The 25,106-nt window shown below is 35.1% G+C and overlaps 1 protein-coding gene across 1 annotated transcript in view; it reads left to right on the forward strand.

Moving 5' to 3' along the window:
* LOC144976391 (WD repeat-containing protein 7-like) overlaps positions 1-25,106 on the forward strand; it is a 98,301-nt gene that overhangs the window by 31,902 nt on the left and 41,293 nt on the right. Inside the window, 10 exon segments of the mRNA XM_078920655.1 lie at positions 871-900; positions 8,364-8,454; positions 10,955-11,129; positions 12,480-12,562; positions 16,228-16,402; positions 17,781-17,998; positions 18,967-19,162; positions 19,862-19,927; positions 19,930-20,030; positions 23,008-23,155. Coding sequence (XP_078776781.1) covers positions 871-900; positions 8,364-8,454; positions 10,955-11,129; positions 12,480-12,562; positions 16,228-16,402; positions 17,781-17,998; positions 18,967-19,162; positions 19,862-19,927; positions 19,930-20,030; positions 23,008-23,155 — 1,283 coding nt within the window.

Genomic DNA, 25,106 nt, shown 5'->3' on the forward strand with positions numbered 1-25,106 from the left:
TAAGACCTTTGTCCATTCGATGTCGCAGTCCTTTGTTTATTCATTCTTCCTTCTTTTTCTTATTAAAATAGATATAAATATAATATTGTAATGATAAAAACTCTGACTGACTGAGGCTTTGTTGCACTTTTCTTGCTCTTTCATATTAGTTTTAAAAAGTATTTCCCTATCTCGCGATAATCACCATTTTATTTTTTAATTTAAGAATTTGGATAATTGTACAAGCTTCATACTTGATCTTATCTTTGATTTAAAAATAAATTTTAAAAAGGTGGTTCATTTTCACTTTTCTTCCACTTTGTTTGATAGAGATTTTAATTTCCAAAGCAACCTCACATGCTTAAACCGTGGCTGTTTAAGTTGCGCTTTCTAGGTCTACTTTCATTTTCAGACTATTTGTATGTAATCTTACAGAATGCACTATTCCAACCCCCCCACCCACCCCCATTTGTTTTTGTTTTGTTTTTTGTTTTACCAGTTTAGACATAAAACAAATCAAAACATGAAGATTTCTGCTAATCTTTTTTAAAATTTTTATTTACCATGTTCTATCTGGCCATCATTCTTGTTTCTGCCTAAAAAGGACTAAATACATTTTATAAATGTTCATAAAAAAACAAATTTAAAAAAAAAACAAAAAAAAACCCCAGCCCAAATAACATATAGCTGAAATCGACATATAATATGTACATTCATCATAATGTTGTTCCATGGCTTTCTATCAGATTGCTGCTGTTCATGTGTGTCTGTCTATCTGTCTGTGTGTCTGTCTGTCTGTCGTAATATTATGTCAATACGTGTCATCATATCATCATACATACATCTATGCCTTCAACCTTGACCCATACAAGTTTTGTTGTCACACATCAGAATTAAACAAAAGATGAGGTCTCGCATTCAGTAAGTAGTCATCTGACATTATTCCACAGCTGTTGTGATGGTGAAGTCTTTTGACCATTCTGTCTTTTAGTATTATTATTATTATTATTATTATTATTATTATTATTATTATTATTATTATTATTATTATTATTATTATTATTATTATTATTTATACTTTTTCAATATTGATTCCATAACAAATGTGTGACTATGACTATGATGGCGTCTTAGTTATTGTCTGGTCTTTTCATTATTATTATTATTATTATTATTATTATTATTATTATTATTATTATTATTATTATTATTATTATTATATTATTTATTATATTATTATTATTATTATTATTATTTTATTATTTTATTTTATTATTATTATTATTATTATTATTATCATTATTATTTGTACAATCCTTGTAATTTTATTTCCTACTTCCGTAACATGTTTTGTCATTTAATATAAAATACAGTTTTTGAACTGTTGAAATCCCCTCTTTTTGGGTATAATAATAAGGTTGATGTAACGTTCCCGTTTGTTGCCATTTCCGCAGGCCAGAATGGGTTCCATTTCTCACTAAATTCCTTATAAAGAATTCATAACGTTTTATGGTAGTCCCCCCCCCCCCCACCACCAGATATGGTGTAATTGTGTATATATATATATATATATATTTTTTTATTATTATTATTTTTTTTTTTTTATTTTTTTATTTTTTATTTTTTTTTTTTAATTTAATTTTTTTTTTTTTAATTTTAAATTAATTTTATTATTATTATTATTTTTTTTTCAATTTAAAAATGTTTAAATTTGTTTTGTACAATTTTTTTAAAATTTATAATTTGTTGTTGTTCTTAAATCATGGCAGGTATTCGTATTTATTTATTATTGGCAACAGGCAATTTTCTTGCTGACAATACTGAACTAAACAGTTTAAATAGAGATAAGAATTTTTGGGATCTGATGTGGTATATTATAAATGCTGATTTTAATTTTTCCATGAACAGATTAGTAATCTCTCGATAATCATAATAATCTACAATTCTACCATTTTTCCTCTCTCTTTTCTTTAACAAGTTAAACTTTATAGCTTTAATCTTTGGATTCTGTTCTTTCCGTTCTTGTACGCTGTACGACATCGATGTTGGTGTGAAATTTTCTCTCTTTTCCACTGTCATCTGTGTATTTAAGTTAATCTGAAATATTGCAGACTCTCAACTTATACGGATCAATGAAATTTATTTATGTTGAGTTACTCTGAAATAAAAATTTTAAAATACAATTGGGGGAATAAGATTTTTAAACTTAAAAAAAAAACCAAAAAAAAAACCTCTGTTCATTTATTTTTAAAAATTGAAATTCTAAAGAAGAGTTGGAGGAAAGTTTTACTTCTTTTTCTGACCAGTGGAAGTGTTGTCAAAGTGGTTTTGTCTGCAGACCTTCATCTGTGGCATTTTAAACGAGGATTTATTGGATAAAATAGGGGTTAAAATTGAATTTGTTTTTGGCAGCTTTGTGTTCGACTCGCAATCCTGCACTTGTATGAAATCTGGGAGCCTTTTTTTGTCATTATGAAGCTGTGCTGAAAGGTCTTTTTTGTTTTGTTTGCCACAAAAATTCTTGATGAATTAAACAAAAAACAACAAAAAACAAAAAAACCAAGGAATAACTTTCATAATTTTATATCAGTTTAATATTGGATTGTAAGATAAACCTAAATAACCAAAAAAACAAGGAATAACTTTCATAATTTTATATCAATTTAATATTGGATTGTAAGATAAACCTAAATAACCAAAAAAAAAACAAGGAATAACTTTCATAATTTTATATCAATTTAATATTGGATTGTAAGATAAACCTAAATAACCAAAAAAAACAAGGAATAACTTTCATAATTTTAGATCAATTTAATATTGGATTGTAAGATAAACCTAAATAACCAAAAAAACAAGGAATAACTTTCATAATTTTATATCAATTTAATATTGGATTGTAAGATAAACCTAAATAACCAAAAAAACAAGGAATAACTTTCATAATTTTATATCAATTTAATATTGGATTGTAAGATAAACATAAATAACCAGAAAAACAAGGAATAACTTTCATAATTTTGTATCAATTTAATATTGGATTGTAAGATAAACCTCACTCATGTAGTTCCATATCTGAAGCAGACGTCGGAGGTCATCTTCCGCCAAGCTGATCTATCTCTTGCCAATTCTATTAAAGCAGCGCCACCTTTCTCAGCTTCATCTGTCCAAGTTCTTATCCCTTTCAAATACGTTATTCTTTGTCTTCCTCTTATTCTTTTTCCATTCATCTTTCCAGTCAAGGCGAGTATTTCCAAACCAGGGTGGCGGATAATGTGTCCTAAAAATTCCATTTGGCGTTTGATGATTTTTGTTATCAGTGATCTTTTTCTGGTTGCCATTTCTAAAATTTCTTCATTTCTTTTCCTTTCCATCCATGACACCCTCATCATTCTTCTGTAAAACCACATTTCCACTGCCTCCAGTCTTTTAACCATGGTCTTGTTTATGGTCCAGCTCTCACAACCATATAGCAGCACAGACAGTACATAGCAATCCAGGACTTTGATTTTTGTTTTCATGCTAATACAGAGCTGCCAACCTACTGCAAAAAATGCGGAATTGTACGCATTTTCAGTGATTGTACGCTTGTACACATTTCCCCCAAGATTGTACCCATTTTTAGTGTGCAGAGTCACTTCAGTTTTCTTTAGTTGTTATTCATATTATATTACTAGCCTATTGAGAAACCTTGGTGACTAAGTGGATATTCATATATTTTTTGACCAATTATGATCTTCATGCTGGGAGGTAGAATCCTGAAAGGATTGGATTATAGTCTTGGGAACATCATTGTTTCTGCAATTGAGCTTGTGTGGTGTGACTTTATGTAATTATACCTTCCTCTTACTTTCACAATGGTTAGTTTCCATCGATTTCAGAATTGTACCCATTTTTATGAAATCTCCCCCATTTTGAGGTCCCATTGTACACATTCTCATCAGATGGGGTTGGCAGCTCTGCTAATATTCCTGTTTTTCATAATTGTATGCAGCTGGTTGAATGCATTCTTCGCCATACCTATTCTTTTCTTTATTTCACAATCTGATTTTCCATTGGATGTTACATTGAAGCCTAAATATTTGAAACATTCAACTTGTTGTATTGTTTGTCCTCTGCTTGTTATTACACAGGCTGGTGGGTTATTATTTTTAGATACCGTCATACATTCTGTTTTAGATATATTCAGTTCCAGTCCCATATTTTCACTACTCCTGACTACAACATCCAGTAATTCTTGTAGTTCATGTTCAGATTCTGCCAGTAGAACCGTATCATCTGCATACCTCAGATTTGTTACATTCTTTCCTCCAATACACACCCCCTTCTTATGTTCGATATCTCTTAATATCATTTCACTATAGAGGTTGAATAAATCTGGAGACAAAACACACCCCTGCCTAACTCCTCTTCTAATAGGTGTAAAACTGCTTAGCTCGTTGTCAACACGCATTGCCGCTTCTTGTTCCCAGTACAAATTCCGTAATATTCTTAAATCTTTACCATCAATGTCCAAGGATGATAGAATTTTGAATAGTTTCTCGTGTTGTACTTTATCAAAGGCTTTTGAATAGTCGATGAAACACATATACAGATCTTTATTTACTTCAATACATCTTTCCATCAGCATTGATAATGTGAATATTCCATTTCTGGTACCCTTGTCCTCAACAAAACCAAATTGCATCTCCCCAATTTCAGGTCGTATTTTATTTCTTATTCTTAGTAAAATTATCTTCAAAAGAATTTTTGTGAGGTGGCTCATTAGGCTAATAGTTCTGTGTTGTTCACAATCAACTGCCCCTGGCTTTTTTGGTAGTGCTATAAAAATGGATCGTTTCATATCAGTTGGCATTTTTCCTGTGTCATACACTTGATTTAGAAGGTTTGTGATGAATTCAATCCCCCATTCACCCAGGCCAGTCAAGGCTTCAATTGTTATGGCATCAGGTCCTGCAGCTTTTCCATTTTTCATGCTTTTCATGACGTTCCTAACTTCATCTTTCATTATAGAAGGCCCTTCCAGTTCTTTTATCATAGGCATTTCTCCTCGATTATCAAAAAAAAGTTCTTCAATATATTCTGAGATAAACCTAAATAACCAAAAAAACAAAGAATAACTTTCATAATTTTAGATCAGTTTAATATTGGATTGTAAGATAAACCTAAATAATCAAAAAACAAAAACAAAACTGTCGATCTAGCTCCTATAGATAAATAAATAAAATAAAATAATAAATAAAATTTCCTTTATTGATACACAAGGGGAAATTTGACTATAGGATCTATTCCAAGGGAAGACTGAAATAACATCGGCATCAACCGCAAACTGAGCTAGGGCAAGGTGACTTGCTCAAGGCCACAACATGTAGCAGGTATTCGAACTTGGTACCTTTCAGGTATGAAGCAAAGACCTGCTGAGCCACGCTGTCCCATAGAATTAATAGTTTTTCAGAAGTTCAGAAAAGTTTGGACGCTTTGTTTACACTTTTTCACCTCTTTAAACAGGGAAAGCTTCTATAATGTTTTGATGCTAGATCGTCAGTTATTGGTTTATTTTTCACTGTTTTTAATTCAGAGAAATGGATAAAAGTGAAGTTTTTCCTTAGTTTCTCCAAGTAACTTAGTAAATTGGAGTCGGAGTATTTTTGTGGTGAACGTCACCATTTGGTACAGCTTTATAATCCTTTGTTTTATTCATATAAATATTTTTGATTCCATCTAGTGAATGTCTGGGAGAGAGAGAGAGAGAGAGAGAGAGAGAGAGAGAGAGAGAGAGAGAGAGAAGAAAAAGAGAGAGAGGAGAGAGAGAGAGAGAGAGAGAGAGAGAGAGAGGGGGGGGGGGGGGTAAAAATATTTCATCAGGAAATTTGAAAAAAAAATAAATTTATCCAAAAATTCAATTTAGTTACTTGTCTGCATGCAGAAAGGATTGTTTTATCGTGTGCATCAATTTTGTATTCATTTCATGTGTTATATCTATGTTAGACTTGATGCTTTTGTTGTTTGGAATGCAACTGGATAGATTTGCACCTGTCATGTGTGACGGGGTTACCCTGCTTACGTTTGACTTTGATGCGTTTGTTATTGTAAGACACACGAGATTTGTATTTGGTTCCGATATGTTATTGTTATGACCGGATCAGATTATTGGGGCTTGTTAGATGTGCAGCCTTGACTGGAATGATGCATGCAATCACATTTATGTGATCACCCCAAGACTGGTAGATTCTGAAGGTCAAGGACGTGCTGAACGTTCTCATGGTGTACCGATGTTTGGAACGGCTTCGAGCAAGAATGAATCCAGAAATAATGAGCGTACTTTATTTTGACTGTCCTTATAATTTCCATTTCTTAGGCCTTCTGATGAGCTAAGTGTTGCGAATATCCTAAGGTTGCTAGAGGAAAAATAAAGAGAGAAAAAAAAGAGCAAACGTGGAGCTGCCATTTTTCCTTTTTTTTTTTTTTTTTGTCGTGTTGTGTTATTTTTCTATTAACAAAACATTGATTTGACTTGTTCTCTCCAAATGTTCATTTCTCTTGTATGTATAAAGCTTTTTTTTTGGCACTTTCATAAGCAGTTATGTTGTCTTGTCGCAATCTCATGTTGGATGTCCCAGTATTGATACTTCGGCTGTTCCATTTTTTATTTTGGTATTGTTCACAATTTTCATTGCTTTTTGTGTGTGAGGTGCTGTCAAGCGATTATGTTATAGTTTTTTTTTTCAAATATATCTAAGTATATTTTTTTTTGGTACCAATGGATAGAACGGCCACAGACAAGAATTTTTATAATTTATTGACAAATTTATGAAATGAAGTTGACCAAAAAATGGAGTTAGTTTATAAATTTGCTATGCTGTGATATTTGAAGGGATATTTTAACAAGGTCATAGATCTGAATCAGTAAAATGATCCGTGTTTTTACAGAAATCTGTACTTTCCACATCTTTTTAAGAAAACACAAAAAGAGCTTTTATATTTCGCAATATCTACTAAACATGCTCAAATTGCTTTACAAGGGGTCTCTGGCCAACAGCAACACTTACCATGTAGGATCGGACATGACTCCTGTTTTGTGATATTACAATTTTTTTTGGACAGAGACACCGCTATTATCTGCCTGGTACTCATTTTACACTTGAGTACGATGAAAGAATGTCAGTTAAGAGCCTTTTCCAAGGACTTAACTATGCGTGGAGCGAGGCTCGAACCCAGGACCTTCCATTTATTATATTTGACACAGATGCCGGTTGTGTGGCTTTGTGGTCTTGTAGTGTGGCACTCTTGTCTTTGGATCGGAAAGGTCCTGGTCTGAGCAGCGCATTGTACAGTCCTCGGAAAAGGCTCTTAACTCAAATTCTCTCACAGTACTCAGGTGTAAAATGAATTCCTGGCCATTAAAAGCATCGTCTCTGTCTGAAAAAAGTGTAATGTCGCCAAACAGAAGTGATTTCTCGTCCTACATGTTATGTGTTGTTGTTGGCTAGGGTTCCTTTGTCAAGCGCCTTGGGCACGTTTAGTGGATATTGTGCTATATATTTTTTAAGAACCCCAAGCTCAAGCTCAAGTTTGTATGTTATACGACCGTGAAGACTTTAACAAGAGTATTCAAACCATATATATATAAATGTGTATTGAGTGTGCAGTATGAAACAAAGATGATATTATCTTGTCACTGTCAACGTCTGATTGCATATTATTTTAATAACGCAATTTGATCCAAAATACTGAGATATGAGATACATTTCCAAACGTGATTTAGTAAAAACGGTCAATCCGTCTATTATGGTTGTTTATTATTTTGTTGTTTTTTTTGTTGACACATTGAGGGATGGGTGATAAGGCATTTTGAGGAGCAGGCATGGTTTTGAGTGATGAAATTATAGCCAAAAAATAAATTTTGAGATTTAATATAGCGCAATATCCACTAAACATGCTCAAAGCACTTTACAAGGAGTCCCTGGCCAACAGCAACACTTAACATATAGGATGAGACATGACGCTTCTGTTCGGCGATATTACATTTTTTTTTTTCCGACAGAGAAAACGCTGTTATCAGCCAGGTACTCATTTTACACCTGAGTACAGTGAGAGAATGTGGGTAAAGAGCCTTATCCAAGGACTCAACTATGCACCGAGCGAGGCTCGAACCCAGGACCTTCCAATCCGAAAGCGAGTGTCATACCACAAGACCACATAGCCATACCTCTTATCTTCTGTTAATTTGTCTATTCCTTGTGATTGACGTGTTTAAATGTATTAAAAAAAAAAAATTGAAGTCTTACAATTGGTTGATTGGCTAGTAGGTTTTTTTTACTGTATTTTTTTTTTTTTTCAGATTTTACACACTTGTTATTAATTTGATGTGTATTTTGTATTTTCAGTTCCAGTCCAGACCACACTGACTACAGACGACAACAATTTAACCAGACCTCTGTACACGCCTACTACGTCTTGGATATATTTATAGAACATGTAAGTATGGATTTTAAAAAAAACAAAATTTAAATTGGTCATCTTCATAATGGGGCAGCGTAGCTCGAAAGGTACCGAGTTCGATTACCCGCTGCGCTGTGTAGCCTTGAGCAAGTAGCAAGTCATCTCGCGCTCGCTCAATTTACGCGCTGCGCTGCGGCTGATGCCAGGGTTATTCCAGTCATCCTTTGGGATGAATAAGGGAAATTTTATTTTTTATTTATTTAATTAAGAAACTGAATAAGATTGAACCATCATTAGAGTAAATATGCTAGTCTCAACAAAACTTTTAGAATATTAATAAACGAGGCTATGTTGTCTAGTGATATACAGTGGACTCCGGATAAGACGATGCCCAGGGGAACCGAGAAAAAAATCGACTTATCCGAAAATCAACTTAACCGGAGTGTAACCAAATGAGCAAAAACGCATTTGAACAAAGCAACCCAATCTAGAATAAGTATGTCCCCTCATATCGCGCGGTCTCTGTAGTGGTCATGAGAGGCTCCTACCCCCAATAGTCCCATAGAGGAATCAGAATACATAAAAATCGGAATTAGATAAAAAAAGCGGAATCAACTTACTGTTATTGACTATGACATGCTTTGCAACAGAAAATGTAATAGACAATCCAAAAGTACTCAAATTATTAAAATAAAAAATGTGTAAAAATGTACAGATTGTGTAAAGACTAAGAATGGGGTCAAATAATAATAGAGAACACACAGGTCCTGGCCGTCTGAGAGCAAAGCATTGAATGGATAGATTTAACCTTGTCAGAACCCTCCGCTAGAGATTTTTTATTTTATTTTCCTGGACAGAGAGGTGAGAAGCGGAATTTTTGCCTTGAATGTGGAATGTATTCCAATTAAGTGAAATTATTCCGCCAAAAGTGGAAGGGTAGGAGCCTCTAGGTCAAGGTCATGCTTCTTGTAAATCGTCGAGACAGAAATAGCTGGTATGCCAATTTCCTATGCGATGATTTTCTGTCGCATGCCAAACTTTCCAAGTGCATCGAATCTTCCTTTTCCGCGATAGGTTTGCCATTGTAGTTGTAGACTTGACTTGAATTCCTCTTGATAAAATTGATACTAATTAAGAGGGCCATTATATAGGATGGCCTGGGATTAAAACAAAAAAAATCTTGAACTTGAAGTTGCGACATGTAAAATTTGAGATGGAGAAATTAAAGTTATTCAATACTGCTCATGTACATTGAACACGCACGTCAGGCAAAGCACCTACATCACATCGATGTGCGCCAATCGTTCGCGGATATTATTCTTAACCACTTAAAATTCTTACTGGTAGCTTGTTTAACCAATGGAAATACTTGTTTATTTGTGATTTTTTTTGTAATCATGAGTGATAAGAACATCGACTTAAGCGACATCGACTTATGTGGATTTTTTTATTTTTACTAATGTTATATAGGAAGAAGGGGAGGGATCAAGAAAAAAAATCGACTTGGGTAAAAATCGACTTAGGCAATGTCGACGTATCCAGAGTGCACTATAGCACTCATCTTTGGACCAAAAGGTTCTGGGTTTAAATCCCACTCTGAGCAGCACATACTTGAGTCCTTGGAAAAGGCTCTTTACTCACATTTTCTCACCGCACCCAGGAGATGGAAAAAAAATACCTCGCCGTTAACAGCATTGTCTCTGTCGAAAAGAAAAATGTAATATCACCAAACAGGCGTTATGTTTAGTCCTAAATGTTAAATGTTGCTGTTGGATAGGTTCCCCTTTGTAAAGGACCTTGAGCATGTTTTTTGAATATAGGCTACATAAATGCTCCGTTGAATATTTGATTATTAAAAAAAAATGATAATCTCTATGTAAAGTCCATGACACATTGAATTGTGTGCACAGTTTTCCCAGTTCCTCACTCAAATTGTTGTAAATGACTCGCTGAATAAATGTAAAAAAGTCATAACCAAAAATAAATATACCAGCTTCAAAAAAGAACTAAATACCAAAGATGGAATGTTTTGGGTTGAAAAACGTCTTCAACGAACGAATAAAAACCCCAACAAAACAACGAAAACATAATTGCAAAAACGTTTTTTGTAATGTATTTGTGTTTTAATTTTTTTATTTTTTTGCTTGTTTTTTTTTTTTTCAGGAAGGGTTTTGAGCCAAAAACATTTCTTGTTTGGTTCTTTTTTTGAAGCGGCTGTATTCATGTTAGTTTGTTATTAGTTTTGACATCAAATACAATCATTTGATAGAAGGAAAGGGGGGGCATGAGCTAGGGGAATGGCCCCTTTTTGTTTATTTTGTTGTGCAGTGCCATACTGCCGTATATCAGTCCTCTCATTCTTTTTTTTCATGATAGATTCTAAAGGAAATCTTTCCCTTGGAATAAAAACAAAAGGAATTTTATTTTGTTTAAAAATTATTTCTTTTTAAAAATTCTTTTCTTATTTCAGGGTTTTTTTTTTTTGTTTTTTTTTTCCTCTTTTTAAAAATAGTCGTTTTTTCACCTTTTCCCACAGAAACCTTTACACTGTTCACCAGCCCTGACTCACGTCACCTATACGCACCATGACAAAGAAGACCATCTCATGTTGAGGGGCGACTCAGATGGCAGAGTCACTGTGTGGACGTTGCCGCAGGTGTCGGAGAAACAGATGACTTTAGTCAGACAAGAGAGTTTTGATCGATTGCCTGGTGAGTTGAATGTGTTAAAAAAATTGAGCTTTTATATAGCGCAATATCCACTAAAATGTGCTCAAAGCGCTTTACAAGGGGTCCCTGGTCAACAGCAATATTTAACATGCAGGACGGGACATGACGCCTGTCAGGCGATATTACAATTTTTCGGACAAAGACAACGCTGTTAACGGCCAGGTACTCATTTTACACCTGAGTACGGTGAGAGAATGTGAGTAAAGAGCCTTTTCCAAGGACTCAACTATGCACCAGGCGTGAGGCTCGAACCCAGGACCTTCTGATCCGAAAGCGAGTGTCATACCACTAGACCACATAGCTGCACAAATTTATGTTATTCATCGACTTATAAACGCGAAGGTACAGCTGAAGTCTGGAGTCTGGTCTTCATGAATTTCAGTATTTAGAATAATTTTGAGAGTTTTCTTCAATTTAGAATGTGTAAATGTTGCTGCTCGAAGCTCGAAGAAATAAATAATAACTTGAAGTTGAATGTAAGCTTCAATTTAATTACAAAAACAGATCAAATGAACGTTTCGGGTTTCCCCTTTATCAACAAAACAGGATGATTGAAACACCACAGATGAATGAGATGATGTGGTAGTGGCGTAGTTAAGGGGAAACCCGAAACGTTCATTTGATCTGTTGCTGGCTAGAACTTTTTCACATGTCATTTGATCAGAATGTATAAAAGTCAAAACATAATCAGATTTATAATGTTTTTCTCCTCTGGGTACAATTTTATGCTCATCGGAGAAGTATTTCATAAGGGCATCCGCCATTGTTCTGATAGTTTAGAACCAGTTACTATGCGTCATTACGAGGGAAATGACATCACGATTGTTGAAGCCTATTACTGAGCTTGGGGGCTGCCATGATTTCTTTCAGACTTTTTACATTAATCAGACGCCCCTAAGTTCACTCATTTCAGGAACCTTTTGAAAACATTCCTCCTATCCCAAAACTTCCAACAGTTCCGTAAAAAATTGATTTGTTCTGTATTTGGCTTCCTGAATCCATAAGACCGTATTTTGAGTTAAAAATCCGTATTTTGTCTTTTTTTGGCTGATTTGTAGTAACAAGGCATGTAAGCCTAATTAATTATTATGATTTTTATTATTATTCGTATGGGTGTCCAGTGAGCAGGGGGTTGAAAAGATGTATACAAAGTTTTAGCTTTTTACTTTTGCACACTTTTCCCACTAGTCGAAGACCTTTTTCTGCTATTGTATATTTGGTTAAAGGAAGGCTGTTTTGTGTGGTATAATTTTTCTTCCAGTTTTGACTTTTTCTGCTATTGTATATTTGGTTAAAGGAAGGCTGTATTGTGTGGTATATTTTATCTTCCAGCGTTGAGTCCCAAATCCAGCAGTACACTCCAGGAGTCGTGGAATTCACTCACCATTACTCCCCCTGGGATTCTGGATGGGGTCGTAAGGCTTTCAAATTTTTATAATTGATAAGTTGTCTTTTAAAAAAAAATTAGTTATTTTATATATTTATTATTTTTTTTTTCTAATCTGATAAAATGGAATAATGATATTAAACATTCGAATAGAGAAAATGCTTGATTACAAACTGACAAGCAAATTTAATATGCTTCGTCTTCCTCATCCTTATCATTGTCATTATTATTATCATCATCATCATCGTCGTTGTTGTCCTCATTGTCATCATATTCATCATCATCACCGACATTGCCATCATCATCATCATTATCATCATCATTAATTGTAAACACGCCTAACAGGCAAGACGTGTCGTTGTGTGCTCTGGTGTATTTTAATTGTTTTGTGATTTCTACATATTGATACCTGGACATTTTTACTTCGTTGTACTCGTTAAAACATACTGTTTCTTATTGTATAGTTTTTATCAATTCTTAAGAAAGGACTACTGTATAATTCTGTATTTTATCATGGAAACTGTAAGTTTTAAAAGATTTTTACACAGTCACTTAATGGCCGCCGCACTCTTACGCACATTGTTCACCTTATTTTTAGCCGTGATTTACCACCATCATTATTTTAATAATTGTGAACACTTTTATTCAACATCTAATTTTTACAACAGGCCTTGAGGCGGTAAACGTAAACAACGTCACATTCCAGCTGTGATTTTTAACTCAAGTGATCCGATTTTTTACAATAATATTAATAAGAACAGGCCTCGGGGAGGCAAACGGAAACAACATAACATCTCAATGGTAACAACTCGTCGTCCACCCCGCCCCCACACAAACCCCCGTCCACCACCAACACTTGTAACTGTACCGACCACAAACAGTTTCACAAACGACAACAATAACATTGTTATTGGTCTTCTGAATGCACAGTCCTGCCGTAACAAAACCGAAGAATTAAATGATTTATTAACGGAGAAGAACTTTGATATTCTATTTATAGTAGAGACATGGCTCTCACAGTCTGGAGACGACCCAGTTGAAAAAGCTATGACACCCCCTGGGTACCAATTTAGATCGTATCCAAGGAAAGATCAGCGAGGGGTGGCATTGGCGTATTTTATAAAACAAAATTATATAAACATGTGGAAATCATCGAAATGCGCTGCAAAACAATGGAGGCCATTGATCTTAGATTATCCCTCCAGAATACAAGATACAACTTCAACTGCATCTACCGACCGTCAGCAAACAAGAAAAACAAAATAAAATTACCTGATGTTAGGAAGGAAATCAACGAGATGCTAACTTTGCAACACACGTGTCCTGGCCATTCAATTATACTCAGCGACTTTAATTTTCACTTCGACAACGTCACAGACACCGCCAAATTGCACGAGTCATTATCGGAGAACAACATGTGCCAGATCGTAACAACGCCAACCCACTCTGCTGGTCATATTTTAGATTGGGTAATTGTAGAAAATTAAGAGTTCCAAAAAACCAACGCCACCGTCAATTATCTCCCCTTTTCGGACCACTCCCTCATTTCTTTCAATTATGACGTTTCAAAACCATGCCAAGAAACCACCACCACATCAACCAGAAACATTAAAGGCATTAATTTGGACAATTTCAGAGGCGATTTAGAAACAAAACTTACTAAAAATTCAATGATTTCTCCAGACCAGTGGAATAGTTGTCTCATCGAAACGCTTGACAAACATGCACCATTCCAAACAAGGACCGTCACCAACCGCAAGTATGCTCCGTGGTATACGTCGGACGTTAAAGAAGCTAAAACGAAGTGTCGGAGAGCAGAAAGACTGCTGAAAACATCAGGCCTTACGATTCATCGTGAAATATTCAAGAACGCATTTCGTGCCTGGAAGACAACAATAAAAAAGGCAAAGACCACGTATTTTCTTTCAAAATTCGAAACTTCTAAATCTTGCAAACAGTTATTTAACATCTGCAATAATCTACTTGGACGTGAAAGATGCACTTCATTACTATCTACAATCAATCAAAGAGACTTGCCAAACAAATTTGTCAACTTTTTTCAAGACAAAATCCATAACATTCGTTCAGAACTAGATCGCATGAACCATTTATAGATACAAATACATTCTGTGGTACCCCTTTAGACAAGTTCCAACCAGTTTCACCTAGTTTCATAAAACGATGTTTGATAAAAAAAGCCCCCATTAAATCCTGCGACCAGTGTTCTTTGGCCCTGTCCTTTTTACTTTATATATGCAGCCCCTTTCTAGTGTGGTATCCAGATTCAATCTGAGTTATCATTTTTATGCAGATGATACGCAAATATATGATTCAGCACCCTTAGTAATTTACAGTTCTTAATACAACGAAATACGAGCTGTTTTAATGAGATTTAATCTTGGATGTACCACAATAAGTTAAAATTAAATGATAGTAAAACTGAGATTTTAATGTTGGGAAAGCCGAGTATCCTTAAACACCTAAATCACCTATTACTCTCGGAAATAGCACAATAGAATTTTCAAATAAAGCAAAAAACCTTGGCGTCATCATTGATAAAGATCTTTCCATGACAAGCCACGTGAATAACACCATACAATCTATGTACATAGAAATGAAAAAAATAAGCAAAATTCGTAATTTAATACCGAAGCATATAACAGAACTTTTAATTAATTCCCTGGTTTTATCTAAATTGGACTATTGTAACTCCCTTTGGGCGAATTTAGCTAAAGACAAAATTAGCAAACTTCAGGTTGCTCAAAATAACGCAGCCAGGCTCATTGTACGCAATAACAAAAAAATACCCGTCAGCAACTCTTCTTCTTTGTGAGTTACATTGGCTTCCTGTTGAAAAAAGAGTTGCCTATAAGATTTGTACTGTTGTCTACAAATCCCTGAGCACGAACAGTCCCTCCTATATTAAAGACCTTCTAAACATATATGTCCCCAATAGAAACTTGAGGTCAAGCAATGACCAATCAATCCTTGTCAAACCTAAGCCATTGCGTAAAATAGGTGAACAGTCTTTTCAATTTTCGGCCCCCCATTTTTGGAACTCTCTCCCGTCACACGTGAGATGCTCGGATTCGTTGACAACGTTCAAATCTCGCTTAAAGTTTTATCTGTTTACGTCATAATGTTGCAATATTATTTTCATATTTTGTTGTTGTTAAATTGAATTCGTATCACGTTTCCTTCACACTTTTCTTACTGTAATATGTTTTGTTTTATATCACTGTAAAGCGCTTAGAGCCTGTGACAACAGGATGAAGCGCTATATAAATGCCATTTATTATTATTATTATTATTATCATCATCATCATCATCATCATCATCATCATCATCATCATCATCATCATCATCATCATCATCATCATCATCATCATCATCATCATATCATCATCATCATCATCATATCATCATCATCATCGTTGTTGTCCTCATTGTCATCATATTCATCATCATCACCGACGTTGCCATCATCATTATCATCATCACCATCATTGTCATTGCCACCATCATCATCATCATCCTACCCTCCTCCTCCTAACCCTCATCATCGATCTCATTATCATACCTTCGTTGATTGTCCCCATTGCTGTTGTTACAATCCTACCAGTGCTTGTAAAGCGCTTTGAGCACGTTAAGTGGATATTGCGCTATATAAAAGCTCAATTTTTTTTTTTTTAGTGCGACCACCTGTATGACGTGGACGAGAAGGAAATCCGTATCTCGGCCACCATCTACATCCCGTCTCAGGGAAAGATTGTCTGCGGGCGCAACGACGGAAAGATCATCATCATGCCAGCCATCGACTGCATCAAACGACAGCTGCTGGAGGAAGATGAGAATGAGGAGAAACGAGGTACGGTCATTGAGTCTCTTTTAAGCATGGATACAAATTGGTAAAGGAAATTTTAAAAAAACTAAAATTCCCTTCATTCAACCCATAGGGGAAATTTGCCACTAGGGTCTATTCCAAAGGAAGACTGGAATAACCCAGGTATTAGCCGCAGTGCAGCGCTGCAAATTGAGCTAAGGCGAGGTGACGTGCTCAAGGCCACACAGTACAGCGGCGAGTGATTGAAGTCGGTGCCTTTCGGGTATGAAGCAAAGACCATATTGCTTAGCCACGCTTGTAATGGGAAAATGAGATTCGCTCATTTTGAAACGTTGCAAAATAATCTATAATATTTCAAACTATCTCAGGAGACACACAAAATGTGAGAGAAAAGCAAATGAGAAAAAAATAATTCCTAGCTCAATTTTCAGCGCTGCACTGCGGCTGATGCCTGGGTTATTCCAGTCTTCCTTTGGAATAGACCCTTGTGGCAAATATCCCCTATGGGATGAATAAAGGAAATTTTAGTATGTGCTTCTTGCCTTTGAGGGATGTGGAAGGAACTAGTAGGATATAAAAACAAAAAACAAAGGAAGAGAAGATGTGTAAATATGATTGAGTCAATATCATCATTGTCACACAGTGGTCTTGAGTTTGAATCTCAGTGGAGACAGTTTTTTAAAATCATTTTTTTTCTTTCATAAATCAGAGCGTGGCCTGCAATGTCCCAATTGCAGACAAATTTTCATATGACAAAATTCTTCCTTTTAGATAACCCAGTTTGCCTTGAACATTTTAGTTTAGTTTCTCTAAACCAGATAATGTTGTAATTACTAGAGATTACTGTGAATGATGAAAGTTGGAGATTATTTTGATGTTGGTGTGGTGTTAGCTTATATAAAATTTTTGTATAGTGCCCACTTTTTTCCACAATATGCGGACAAAATACACTAAAAAAAAAAAAAAATACACTTTTTGGATCATAGAATAAAAAAAATAAAATTTTGAACTTTTATGTAGAGCAATATCCACTAAATGTGCTCAAAGCGCTTTACAAAGGGTCCCTGGCTAACAGCAACACTTAACATGTAGGACGGGACATATTACAATTTTTTCGGACAAAGACACTGTTAACGGCCAGGTATTCATATTACACCAGAGTACGGTGAGAGAATGTGAGTAAAGAGTCTTTTCCAAGGACTCAACTATGCGCCAAGCAAGGCTTGAACCCAGGACTTTCCGATCCGAAAGCGAGTCATACCACTAGACCACATCGCCACATACTATTCACTTTTCATCCTGGGAAGGTTGGCAGGTCTGATATTCTTAAACTAGATTTTTTAAAACTTTGATACTTCTTTTTTTGTTTTGACCAAAGTTGTAATTTAATTTTACCCGGCAGACATCCCCACTAAAGTCTTGGTCGGCCATCAGGGTCGAGTCACGTGTTTACTTTACCCGTTCAACGAGGCCACACGTTATGAGCCCAACCACCTCCTGTCTGGGGGTTCGGACTTCTCTGTCATCCTGTGGGACATCAACTCTGGACAGAAGATTCACACCTTCACTGTGCATGGTGGGAGTCTGTCTCAGATGACTGTACCGCCTGCCAGCTGTAATGTAAGTGGTTGTTGAAGAAGAAGATGTAGAAGAAGAGGAGGTGGAGGAGTGATTTTTTGCACTTGTAATGTGGCTAATCTGAAGGTGTTTAAATGTTGTTGATGACAATCGTCTTTTGGATTTTACCCCAAGGATGTTTAATTCTTGATTCAATATTTCATTACTTTAATATTATTATTGTTATTATTATTATTATTATTATTATTATTATTATTATTATTAATTATTATTATTATTATTATTATTATTATTATTATTATTATTATTATTATTATTATTATTATTATATTATTATTATTATTATTATTATTATATTATTATTATTATTATTATTATTATTATTATTATTATTATTATTATTATTATCATTGATATTATTATTATTATTATTATTATTATTATTATTATTATTATTATTATTATTATTATTATTATTATTATTATTATTATTATTATTCTGTTTTCTGCGAAAAAGAAAGATCCAAAGTACTGAGTGAAAATTTAGATTTTAAAGTAAAAATTCAGATTGAATAAAACATCTAATCCTGTTTTGCTGACACAGTGGGTTGACATCGTTGTGTCAGGCCAGTAAACCCTGACCCTGCCTGTCATTGATAAAGAATAGTAATACAAATTCTAAACCGTTTAGTCATCAACTCTGCGTGTTGAATCCGTGATCTCAGGAAGTCAGGTAGAGAAGGCTCTAATAAAGACTAGGGTTAGAAGCGATATTTTTTTTTGGGATCGTGGATAGCTCATACGGTAGAGTCACGCTCTCCCCGGCCAGTTGGAGTTGTCGTACCGGTAAGGTCACGGGTTTGAGCCCCCATCGTTGCTGAGAAATTTTTCTTCTCTATTGTCTTCTGGCACTTACCTACTCACTTCATTTCTTGTTGTTATAAACCCTAACCCTGCCTGTCATTGATAAAGAACAGCTAATCCAAATTCCAAACCTTTTTGGTCCACAGCCCCGCATCCTGTCGTGTATTTGTTCCGTGGCCGGAGACCACTCGGTGGCCTTGCTGAGTCTTAAAGAACGCAAATGTCTGCTGCTGGCTTCACGTCACCTGTATCCTGTCAAGATGATCAAGTGGCGCCCTCTTGATGACTTCATGCTGGTCCACACCAAAGATGGAGTTGTTACCGTCTGGCAGATGGAAACAGGTGAGTTATCTATATAAATCGAGTGCCCTTCTTCTTCTTCTTCTTCTTCTTCTTCTTCTTCTTCTTCTTCTTCTTCTTCTTCTTCTTCTTCTTCTTCTTCTTCTTCTTCTTCTTCTTCTTCTTCTTCTTCTTCTTCTTCTTCTTCTTCTTTCTTCTTCTTCTCTTCTTCTTTTTCTCTTCTTTCTTCTTCTTCTTCTTCTTCTTCTTCTTCTTTTCTTCTTCTTCTTCTTCTTCTTCTTCTTCTTCTTCTTCTTCTTCTTCTTCTTCTTCTTCTTCTTCTTCTTCTTCTTCAAGTACCAAGTCTATGCCAGACATCGGTGATCATGGTACGCCATTCATCTCTCTGATCAGATAACCTCAAAAAACTAATATTACTCTTCTCTTTCTTTGTCACCCCCTGCTGTTCAAACTATTCAAATATGTTTTTCGTGGTCTATCTTTACCCTTTTTAACTTCTATCTTTCCTTTGAGGAGCAAGATGTTCAATACATTTATGTCGATTTAGGTGCCCTAAAAATTGCATTTGTCTTTTTCTTTTTGTACAAATTTGTAATAACCTTTTAGTTTCAGCTTGCTCAAATACTTCTTCATTAGTTTTCTTCTCTGTCCATGAGATTCTTAACATCCTTCTAAGAAACCACATTTCTGCTGCCTCCATTGGCCATCTCGTATAATTTTGTCATGTTTGAATACCGACAGGCCACTTGGATCGGGTGATTGATGGAAAGACAGCAGAGGATGTGTTGAATAATTGTGATGAAAATGCTACCCAGTGGAGGCCTTGACCAATCCCAGCATCACGCTGGTCCAGGCGCTCAAACGTCGCAATTTGGCCACGTTTAGAAACTTGGCCCATCAAAAACTGTTGGTAAGGGGTGATCCAAGTCGTAGATTAATTTTAACTCTCTCGACTTCACCCTCATTGAAAATCGAACAAATTTGTTTGACTTTCCATGCATATGAACTTGAGAGAGTTAAGATATTTCCAGGACGTCTGATTCTATCCTAGTAGGTGCAAAAGAGGTGATTTTGAGAACAATTTAACTCTCTCGAGTTCATATGCAATGGAAAGATGAGGGTGAATTCGAGAGAGTTAAAACATTTTATAAACAATGTGGCTTCTGTAATAACACTTCACATGTGGGTTTGGATGAAATGACTCTATCCACACCAAATAGCGGGATTGTGGTTGGTCTCTCCTGGTCACTGGTATAGAGAAGGAGATGGCTTTAATATAAGCTGGAATAAAATGAGACCACACTCAGACACCATTGTTATATATATATATCAACACAGTCCTGACGATGGCTGTAAGGGCCTGAAACATTGATGTAGACTGACTCCAATGTCGTGGTAAATATTACAATAATAATTCGTTCCATTGTTACATGTCGAGCACTAATCTTACCGTACTTGTATTTAACACAATTCGATATATATATATATATATATATATATATATATATATATATATATATATATATATATATATATATATATATATATATGAGCCAAGGTCAAAAGGTGCCCGTCTGATACCAGTGTTAAGAAAATTTGAATTTTACTTAATTATAGGCTGTTTTCATTGGGTTAATGCTTGTAATCAATCGATAATATGAAGAAGAGATAAAATGAGATAGCACAACATACTCTGTTCAAAAGAATATGAAATAAACAACTTGAAAGTGAAAATTGAATGCTGTTTGGCATGTGCTTAAAACGAGGTCAACGCATCACCTTTTTAGAAATCATGTAGAAATTAAATGTGATGTTTTAGCTCACGTGATTGAAATTTGACTAATAGTATAAAGTCAAAATTTACTTTTAAACGCAGTTGCAGTATATTACATATCTGATTAAGTTTCATATAGAGTTCTTAAAAAGTTGGTGTTGCTTGTGACCTTTGGTGTCATCAAACACAGCACAATACTAAGACTCGACGCGAAACTTTAAAGCTCATGTTTAATGTTTATAAAATGTTTAATTATGAGAAAAAAGCATAGATTTACTATCTGAACTCAAATCTTGGAGTAAATGTATACCGTTTTGCCGATAATGAGGTTTATTGGTTTTGGTGTCATTTGTCACAAGCAACACGGCATGCGTGAACACGTGGAAGTTTGTTTCGTTAAAGGGCGATTCGCAATTTTGATCCACCCTTCTTACCAGTCTTTGAAGTGCAGCACTTTCGTTTTCCTTTCCAGCGTGGTTCCAGGGAGAAAAGGTAAGTTGAACTTTGGTGTCATCGCTATTTTACATTGTCACAAGCAACACTTGATATTGGATATTACAAAGTGCCACCAAAAAATTATGTTTTAAGCTGTTATTCTATTTACAAAAATGATATAATGAGATCTCACATAAGACTGTGATTTTGACATAATTAATTATGTCCTTGTAATTCTAATTTTTTATGTTTCAGGGTTGTATCAATCAAGAAAAAGACAAAACTCAAGCTTTCGACGAATCCAGATAAAAGAAGGGTTGCCAAGAAATTTGATTTGATTTACTATTAACACACTAAATTACTACAAACTAGCAGATTTGAGCAGTAGGGCGGATGTTACCGTATGGTTACAAGAATTCATTACCATGGCTGATATTTATCTAGTGTTTGTGTGACTTTTGGTACTTTTTGTGACCATTGGTGTCATTGGTTAAAATGTCACAGGTGACACTTAAGTTTGAAGTTTCTAATATATTTCTGTTTTCATGTTCTTCAAAGCTTGAAATGTCATTGAATTACATTTCAACAGGCGATATTACATGTGTTCAGTTGCTATTCTTGATTTATTGAGGCAAAATTGCGTTCTTGTGCCGATTTTGACCAAAGTAATAGCAACAATGGTATTACTAATTTCTAAGTATATTTCCAATTTGAAAGTATTTAGTTTCTTAAAATATTATTGAATTTATTTTATAGTAGGTTATTGTGCCTTTTTGACTGAAAATAATGATATATTATGGACCAACGTGTGATTTGGTGTTGCTTGTGACATAAGTAATGGTGTCACCGGTCTTATGTCACAAGTCACATTCAGATGCTCTAATTTCCATGTATATTTCTATTTTTGAAGTCTTTGGTTTCTGAAATATTATTAAATTCCATATTTAACTGTGGTTATTACACTTAGTTTGACTGAAATTAATCATATATTGTAGAAATTGCTAATTTGGTATTGCTTGTGACATAAGAAATGGTGTCATCGGTCTAATGTCACAAGTGACACAATGTCGCTAAATAAGATATGCTTTGGTCACATTATTTCCCAACATTTTATTCCAAACGTTTCTGAACATTGCTGGTAATAAGCATATGCAATATTGTTGTTGTTGTTAATGTACAAACATTTTTATGAAATAATATATTTGCATTCTATGTTGCTTGTGACCGATGAGACCAAAAAGCAACATTTTCTCCAATAGTTGGTAATACTATTGTACTATGATTGTTGTTGATTGTGTCCTTTTGTCTATAACTTACTAAATAAAGTTTGATATTCAACAAAAATCATTTGGTTATTGAGTTTTTTGTCTCATTTTGGTGTCACCGGTCACAGGTGACACCAACAACCTATAGGTATTGTTGACGATATTATTCTGCGTTAGACCTTAAAGTTATCTAAAGGGCCTTTGATTCATGAAGTACAGGGTTTTTGCTACATATATAGAAACATGAATGGACTATTATGACACTTTTATTTTGAGAAAAAAAATTGGCACCTTTTGACCTTGGCTCATATATATATATATATATATAATATTATATATATATATATATATATATATATATATATAATATATATATATAATCTGTAAATGGTAACATTTTTATTTTTTTTCAGAGTGCGGCCCACCCAAACCAGCCAAGCGCCAACTGCAAAAGAGAGTTGATTCGTCCGTCTGGCTTTCCTCTACTGATTCAAGGTGTCAAGACAAATTGCAGGGACCCTGATGCCCACGTGTTGTTCTTTGACACAGAAGCTCTCATTGGTGAGTCTGTGCTTCATTTACCACTGACTTCCTTTTGCTGGTTAGTCAATGAATGTCGTTAGTTCTCATTGGTGAGTCTGTGCTTCATGTACCACTGACTTCCTTTTGCTGGTTAGTCAATGATTGTCGTTAGCTCTCATTGGTGAGTCTGTGCTTCATGTACCTCTGACTTCCTTTTGCTGGTTAGTCAATGAATGTCGTTAGTTCTCATTGGTGAGTCTGTGCTTTATGTACCACTGACTTCCTTTTGCTGGTTAGTCAATGAATGTCGTTAGTTCTCATTGTGAGTCTGTGCTTCATGTACCACTGACTTCCTTTTGCTGGTTAGTCAATGAATGTCATTAGTTCTCATTGGTGAGTCTGTGCTTCATTTACCACTGACTTCCTTTTGCTGGTTAGTCAATGAATGTCGTTAGTTTTCATTGGTGAGTCTGTGCTCCATGTACCACTGACTTCCTTTTGCTGGTTAGTCAATGATTGTCGTTAGCTCTCATTGGTGAGTCTGTGCTTCATTTACCACTGACTTCCTTTTGCTGGTTAGTCAATGATTGTCGTTAGCTCTCATTGGTGAGTCTGTGCTTCATTTACCACTGACTTCCTTTTGCTGGTTAGTCAATGATTGTCGTTAGCTCTCATTGGTGAGTCTGTGCTTCATGTACCACTGACTTCCTTTTGCTGGTTAGTCAATGATTGTCGTGAGCTCTCATTGGTGAGTCTGTGCTTCATTTACCACTGACTTCCTTTTGCTGGTTAGTCAATGAATGTCGTGAGTTCTCATTGATGAGTCTGTGCTTCATGTACCACTGACTTCCTTTTGTTGGTTAGTCAATGAATGTCGTGAGCTCTCATTGGTGAGTCTGTGCTTCATGTACCACTGACTTCCTTTTGCTGGTTAGTCAATGATTGTCGTTAGCTCTCATTGGTGAGTCTGTGCTTCATGTACCACTGACTTCCTTTTGCTGGTTAGTCAATGATTGTCGTTAGCTCTCATTGGTGAGTCTGTGCTTCATGTACCACTGACTTCCTTTTGCTGGTTAGTCAATGAATGTAGTGAGCTCTCATTGGTGAGTCTGTTCTTCATTTACCACTGACTTCCTTTTGCTGGTTAGTCAATGAATGTCGTTAGCTCTCATTGGTGAGTCTGTGCTTCATGTACCACTGACTTCCTTTTGCTGGTTAGTCAATGAATGTCGTTAGCTCTCATTGGTGAGTCGGTGTTTCATGTACCACTGACTTCCTTTTGCTGGTTAGTCAATGATTGTCGTGAGCTCTCATTGGTGAGTCTTTGCTTCATTTACCACTGACTTCCTTTTGCCTGTCAGTCAATTAATGTCGTTAGCTCTCATTGGTGAGTCTGTGCTTCCTTTACCACTGACTTCCTTTTGCCTGTCAGTCAATTAATGTCGTTAGCTCTCATTGGTGAGTCGATGCTTAATTTACCACTGACTTCCTTTTTGCTTGTCAGTCAATGAATGTCATGATGGTTTTTGCTGTTGGGATATTTTTGGTATTAGATTGTAGTTTTAATGTAGATTGCCAAGAGAAACAGTGTTTCTGTAAAAAAAAAAAAAAAAAAAAAAAAAAAAAAAAAAAAAAAAAAAAAAAAAAAAATTAATATTGCCTTTGTTGATTCCTTGGAAAAAGCTCTTTACTAAAATTCTGTCTCCTTACTCTGATATAAAATGAGTACCTCGCAATTAACGGTGTTGGTTCTGTTGACAAAATGATTGTAATATCACATAACAGGCATCATGTCCCATCCTACATGTTCCTGGTTGAAAGCAGTTCTTTATGATTGACTAATGCCCTATCCAAAGAGTAGTAAGCAATTTCTATTGTCCATTTCACGTTGTATAAACAAAATAAAGTCAGGCTCCAAGGACCTGAAAGTTCTGAATGATTACTTTCAAACTATTCTGATTGTTTTTTTTGTTGTATTTTTTTCATTTTC

Source organism: Berghia stephanieae, chromosome 7 (assembly GCF_034508935.2).
Source record: "Berghia stephanieae isolate SIO BIC M18660-M18661 chromosome 7, UCSD_Bste_1.3, whole genome shotgun sequence".
Taxonomy (NCBI): domain Eukaryota; kingdom Metazoa; phylum Mollusca; class Gastropoda; order Nudibranchia; family Aeolidiidae; genus Berghia; species Berghia stephanieae.